At 46.1% G+C, this 7122-nt stretch overlaps 2 protein-coding genes across 2 annotated transcripts in view; both read left to right on the forward strand.

The window, feature by feature from the left end:
• The window catches only part of LOC130371669 (uncharacterized), a 201418-nt gene that overhangs the window by 90575 nt on the left and 103721 nt on the right, over positions 1 to 7122 (forward strand). The window lies entirely within an intron of this gene.
• LOC130371671 (serine/threonine-protein kinase SBK1-like) overlaps positions 2419 to 7122 on the forward strand; it is a 10857-nt gene continuing 6153 nt past the window's right edge. Inside the window, exon 1 of the mRNA XM_056577525.1 lies at positions 2419 to 2816. Within this exon, the coding sequence (XP_056433500.1) occupies positions 2779 to 2816 (38 nt within the window). The 5' untranslated portion in view covers positions 2419 to 2778. The remainder of the gene's footprint in view (positions 2817 to 7122) is intronic.

Here is a 7122-nt window from a genome sequence, read left to right on the forward strand (position 1 = left end):
GATTTTGAGTAAGCATCGCTAGCTTACTAGACGTACTCAACTGCCCCAGAATGCACTGCGTCTATTCAAAAGAACAGTGGAAGCAATGGCGCTAAACGGGGAGCCGCAGCAGCAGTGCTTTTAATAATTGTTTAATAATTGTTTTAACATATCACCGCAAATCCTTAGGTTGAAGGTGTACTGTGACGTTAAACGTGACGTTTATATATTTATTTATAACATTTATTAACGGCGCCCGGCCGGTAGGTTATTGACACGTCATTTGATTCACGTCATCTGAGGTGGTTAAGTAAGGACGGTCTTCTGAACGTCGATTACTCAAATGGAGTACTCAATTATTATTTAAGGATTCGAGAAGTAAGCCAAATATTTAGTAGGTAGTAAGCAGTAAGCAAGTAGGCGGTTTCGAACACACCCTTAGTGTTTTTTGATATAATCTTTAGCCTTTACATTAACAATGACGATTATGTAACTTAAACCCGACAAACTAACCGGTACCCTACTGATTTAAAATAAATAATTCATAGATTAGATTCTCAAATCATCCCGGGGGAAAATTCGGTTCTAACAACAGCATACAATTGTACAAAATATCAAAAACAAGCAGTATCTTTACTAGTGTAATTTTCATTTGCCTACCAATATGCCGGACATTTATGTGAAATAGGTACTTACAGCAATTCAATTTATTTAAAATTTCATTTACAATTATTAATACAATATTGAATTACTTTCAGAAAGAAAAATACTTACCACACATACTTCTAAAACCCAACAGAATTGAAACTATTTGTCAATACCCCATATTTATTTTCATGACGTGCGAAAAAAAAGGATCCGGCTTACTGTATTATGCATCCTTAGTAACGCAGTCTCTCAATGTGTGTGTGTGTGTGTGTGTGTGTGTGTGTGTGTGTGTGTGTGTGTGTGTGTGTGTGTGTGTGTGTGTGTGTGTGTGTGTGTGTGTGTGTGTGTGTGTGTGTGTGTATGCGTGTGAATTTGTGTGTGTGTGTAGGGGGGGGGGTCAGTTAACAGGTCAGGTTGATATTATTATATGCACATCTTTGTGCATTTAATAATTGTATATATTTTGTTTATTATTATATATTACGGTATTTTAGGTTTTATGTCACGGAGAATAACTTTACAAGACTCCCGCAGGAGGAGAAAGTACAAAAGTACCAACTCTAGTTTTGTAGGACATCAAAGTTTGGCTTAACCCGACAAAGACACAAACCAGGACAGCGGAGAATCGAGGCCAGCAGGAGGAGGTACAAGGAGAGAGGGGGGAGGGAGGGAGAGGGGGAGAGGAAGGGAGGGGGGAGAGGGACGGAGGGGTGGAGGGGAGGAGGGATGGAGCAAAGGAGGGAGGGATGTAGAGAGGGATGGGGAGAGGGGGGAGGGGAGGGAGGGTTGGAGGAGAGACTTTTTTTAACAACAAAAAAAAACAAATAACTCAAAACTAGGACATGAGTCTGGAAGAAGAGAGAAGAGGGGGGGGTGCTGAGAGGAGGAGAGAACGGAGGGGGGAGAAAAAGGAGAGGGGAGAGAACAGGGGGAGGAGAGAACGGAGGGAGGAGGGACACTCTCAGCCCAACCTCGCAGCAGGAGGACACCTGCGACCTTCATCATGATTTATGAACACCAAAGCCTCCTTACACCTATCCCGTCTGACCCTAAAACCCCAACCCTAATATCTAACCCTAACTCGACCCGCAAACATCCAACCCCCCCTTTCCTCTTAACCCAAAATAATAACCCCAAAACCGTCCCTCTGACCTGTCCACTACCCAAATTCACTGGTCCAATATGTGACCTTGGAAGATATGCCTAATAACGTTATCTGTGCCTCACGGACACTTTTCCGAGAGAAGGAAGGCCTAACCCCTAACATCTAACCCCTGCCGCCTGAAATCGAAAACGACGTATTAATATCGCGGATATAAACTGATGACGTAAGCTGAAAGGGTCGGTATGTGTGTGCTTGGAGTGAGGACAGGGCTCTGGCGCTAGGGATCGACACACGGGGGCCATGCTGTGGTTCAGCCAGCAGGGGGTGCAGTTGAGGCGTGTGACGGACGCACGATGGGGCTGGAGGTGTGCGGCGTGTCCACGATCATCGGAGTGAGAAACATTAAGCGCAGAAATGAACCCAAGTCTGTCGGGAGAAACGGACCAAAACAAAGATTGAAGATAGTCTCGAACGAGCGTGAGAGGTACCCCGGACTTCTGCAAATTAATCCTAGGAGTGAATCCTTGTTGAATTAATGCATGCAGGCAGGGGTACCATGAATGGATGAGCCCGTGGTCATGTGGAGCTGATCTGGGTCAGCTCACCCTCCCCGCCCCCCTCCAGGTTGAGACGTTGGTCGCCACGAGGAACAAAAGCGTCCGGTTCGGTCCGTCGCTGCTCAGGGCTTCACTATGATGATCACCTGATAGCATCTGATGATTAATAAATATAAATACTAAGCAGGTCAGCAACGAGCAGGAGGAGGAGGATTTACGCGCGGGGAACATCATGTCTTCATGCGGGCTCCCGCCAGCGCTCCTCGCTGCGAACAAAAGGAGGATTTTACACAGGAACCTTCAGCCGAACGACGAGCGCATGGAAACAAAGGCTGCTCTGATCCGTTAGAGATCTCTCTTCGGAGATCTCTCTTCAGGCACTGAGTGTATACGCTGCGTTCGCTTTGTTTTAAAACAAGGTGTTGAATTCATCGCGTTCGGAGCCGGAGCGTTATAATCTCCATCCTCGGTTGCCTGGAGACGCGGCGGATGCAGGACCATGCAGGGGAGCGACAGGTCGCTGGCAGGTGAGCCCCCTCCGTCCCAGATCGCAGCGGGACTGGGAGTCCCCTGCTAAGACACACATCACTTTCGCTTATAAACCATGATTTGAAGACCTCACACGCACTATGACCAGCCTGGCTATGTGTGAGGTTCGCTATATTTGTCACACAAAGTGGACTTTAAAGAAAGTATCACGTGGATGCAGCCTCTTAAAAGTCGTTTACAATATTTGTCAAATGTGTATTAAAATGGAGCAAGAACTCGCGGAACTGAATCAATGATAAAGCAAATCATGAATTGTACATACCAGAGTTATATTTGTGTAAACTATGTCAGGTTGTGTGTTGCATCCAACCCAATATCAACCCGAACACGCTGGGAACCTCTGCCAGAGGACCTGAAACAGATACGGGCCGGAACCGGTGTCCCCACGGAGGCTGTGGGTCACTGTCTGAGGGTTCAAACATGCTAACGATCTGGGAGTTTCATGAGAGCTGCATGTTTTCATGAGGCAGCTCATGCGGCACACTCAACGGTCACTATGAGGTCAGTCTGGTTATTTAGATTTCATTCATGATGGCTAATTGATAAAAGAATAGGCCTGATGATGATAAGGATAATTGTAAAATAATACTTTATATTACTATTTGTATGATAACAATAATAATAATAATAATATCCAAAAATAACCACAACACATATAAATACAATTAAACAAATTTGAATAATATTAAAAACAAACAAAAAATAACTATATAACAATAAATAATAATTCCTTGTATAATAACATCATAAAAATAGCTTAAATGTATAAGGCCTACTAATAACAGTAATAGTATGGGTTTATAATTTAACAGTCTGAGGCTGTGATCAGGTCTTTCATTTTGTTTCCAGATAATAGTCTGAGCCTTGTGCTGTTTGATGGAAATAGTCTTCTGAGGTGTGAAGGAGTCTGTCTTCTGTAGCTTGTCTTCTCTGTAGTGTGTATTAGTCTGAGTCTTGTGTTTTGCAATAGTCCGAGTCATCTGTATTTTGCAATAGTCTGAGTCTTGTGTGTTGTTTAAGAGTCTTCGACAGCTTGTGTTGGTAGAATCCAACCAATTCATAGTCTGTCTCTCTGTAATGTGTTTGAACGAGTGGTCTTTAGAAAGCGATACAGAAGCTGTTCGAAAGAGGCTTTCAAACACAACAGATAACATCTCAGACGTCGTCCCACATGCACTGCTCTTAACCATGGCAACACACTCAGAGGATTCCGGTTCCAAACACACGCTCTGGCTTGAAAACAGCATAAAGCGTTGTTTGTATTGCCTTGCTTTTCACCCAACTTCCGATCCCCACAGTCGTAATAGCTCCTATTCAAGGAAAGCACATAAAGCCAATTCACCAAAGCAGTGTTGTTAACTCCTCTCCCAAATCCATCCCCACATCACAGGACAGAGATGAGCTCTGGAAGCTGGTTCAAACGGTGTTGGAGACCACAACTGAGGACCAGAATAGTCTTTATAAATATTAAACAAGTCTACGTTGTGTCCAACCTCCCCACACACACGCACACACACTCACACAAACACAGACACACACACACACACTCACACACACACGCACACACGTTTACCCGCACAAACAGGCCTGCACACAAAAACACAAATACTCACAGGAGCACACACGTAGAAACACAGACACAGACACCCACAAACACACGTACAAACAGGCATGCTCACACACAAATACACATAGGAGCAGACACATAGACACATGCATACGCATAGGGGTGCAGACAGACACGCACACACACACATCCACACAGACACCCAGTCACACACACACACACACACACACAGATACGCACACAGATACACAGACATCCCCGAAAACACACACACACACAGATACCACACACACACACACACACACACACACACACACACACACACACACACACACACACACCCACAGACACCCTCACATACACTCACAGACACACACACCCACACACCCAGGCACAGCTAGTGCGTCTGTCAGCACACATGACGTGACATTCAGGTCACCTGTCATACACATTGTGCGCCAAGATCCCAAAATAAACACACTGGTCCCAGTTATCCAGAGCTGGGGAAGAACTGGCTCAGAGCATTGAAGTTCACCTGGTGTGTCGTTGTGTTGGCATCTCCTCTAGTGTTCACTAGATACCACATCTCTATGGTAGAGAGAGAGAGAGAAGGAAGGAGAGAGAGAGAGAGAGAGAGAGAGAGAGAGAGAGAGAGAGAGAGAGAGAGAGAGAGAGAGAGAGAGAGAGAGAGACTGAGAGAGAGAGAGAGAGAGACTGAGAGAGAGAGAGAGAGAGAGAGAGAGAGAGAGAGAGAGAGAGAGAGAGAGAGAGAGAGGGGGGTAGGCAGATAGGGATGGAGAGAGAAAGCGAGAGAGAGAGTGAAAGAGAGAGGGAGGGGGGGTCACATGGAACAGCCACATGGAGGGCACTATCAGCCAATCACAGCTCAGATTGACGATAACAAACCACTGTTTTACTGGAAGGTATATTTATATCAGCTGAGGAGCGTCCCCTTCATCACTAATAACCTCACCTGATTCACCCCTAAGACAGACAGACAGACAGACAGACAGACAGACAGGCCGTGAATCAGCAGCACCAAATTTGAGGCTGTACTCCCTGATGGACTCTGTGTGTGTGTGTGTGTGTGTGTGTGTGTGTGTGTGTGTGTGTGTGTGTGTGTGTGTGTGTGTGTGTGTGTGTGTGTGTGTGTGTGTGTGTGTGTGTGTGTGTGTGTGTGTGAGAGAGCCAGACAGGTCAGCCTGAGGTCATTGAACTACACTCGGTCCCCAACTATAACGACCCTCAGCCCTGAGAGTGAGCGGTAGGATGTTCATTAGAGAGAGAGAGAGAGAGAGAGAGAGAGAGAGAGCGACAGAGAGAGCGGGAGAGAGCCACACACAGACAGAGAGAGAGGCTAGAGAGTGGCGTGTGAGGGGGAGAGATGGAGAGTAGAGGGATGAGAGTCAAAGCGAGAGAAGAGGACACGAACAAGGCCATTCTACTCGTTCTCCTCTGATAGACTGTTACGCTTAAGGGTTGATAAGATATGATGCACTTTATTAACGAGCTGTGCCTTCACCGAAAAAGAGGGAATATTTAATCTTGGTACAATTCGAAAATGGTCGTAGAATCAAACCTCTCTTGTCCAACGGGCCGGAGAGGAGAAGCGATAACAGAGAGGAAATGATCAAGAATGGTTACTCACAGTATGATGGAAAGACTGTTGTATGATAGTGTCAGTGACTTTTGTACTACAGCATCAGTTACTGTTGGGCTACAGTGTGAGTGACTGTTGTGCTACAGAATCAGTGACTGTTGTGCTACAGAATCAGTGACTGTTGTGCTACAGAATCAGTGACTGTTGTGCTACAGAATCAGTGACTGTTGTGCTACAGAATCAGTAACTGTTGTGCTACACAATCAGTGACCTCCCTGGCTGTCTGTAGAACCATGAGTCTGTATGAACCGGGTCTCTCCTGCTGTTGCTGACTAACAGGCTGCTGGCACCAAACCCCCAGTTCAGCAGCGCCTCTTAGCAACACACACAAAGGGAGACACAGGACGCTCAGCGGGATTCATCCTCACAGGCAGAGCGAGTGACTGTGGGTGTTAATGGGTGACTACGTAAATGGGTGAATTTGTGTAAATGAAGGGGTGAATGTGTGTAAATGAACGGGTGAGTGTTTGTAAATGGGTGAATGAATGTATGTGAATGCGCGAGGGAATGTGTGTAAATGAAAAGGTGAATGTATGTGAATGCGCGAGGGAATGTGTGTAAATGAAAGGGTGAATGTGTGTAAATGAAAGGGTGAATGTGTGTGAATGAAAGGGTGAGTGTGTGTAAATGAACGGGTGAATGTGTGTAAATTATCGAGTGAATGTGTGTAAATGGGCGAGTGAAAGTGGGCAAATGAACGGGTGATTGTGTGTCAATGAACGAGTGAATGTGTATGAATGCTTGTGTCAGAGGATGCCAGCCTCCCCTAGTCTCTCAGCGGTATTGTTCCAAATCCAGGCACCTCTCCGTGAGTCACGCTACCTCGTCGTCTCGGTCCTCGTCTTGTATCCGTCGGCCGTTCCGACCATCGATCTCCACTGCCCGCTCGGCTATGAACGGAGATGGTTACCATGGTGATGAGCGTTCTGCCGTTATCATAAAGGAAAGCTGTTTGCCTCAGTATCGATGTGTTAGCGTCCCCTCCCTCCTCAGACGCCTCCAGGCGTTTACCTTCACACCACTTCTACCTCCAGCCTCCGAGCCAAGGCGCACAGAC

The sequence above is a fragment of the Gadus chalcogrammus genome, chromosome 18 (assembly GCF_026213295.1).
Source record: "Gadus chalcogrammus isolate NIFS_2021 chromosome 18, NIFS_Gcha_1.0, whole genome shotgun sequence".
NCBI lineage: Eukaryota > Metazoa > Chordata > Actinopteri > Gadiformes > Gadidae > Gadus > Gadus chalcogrammus.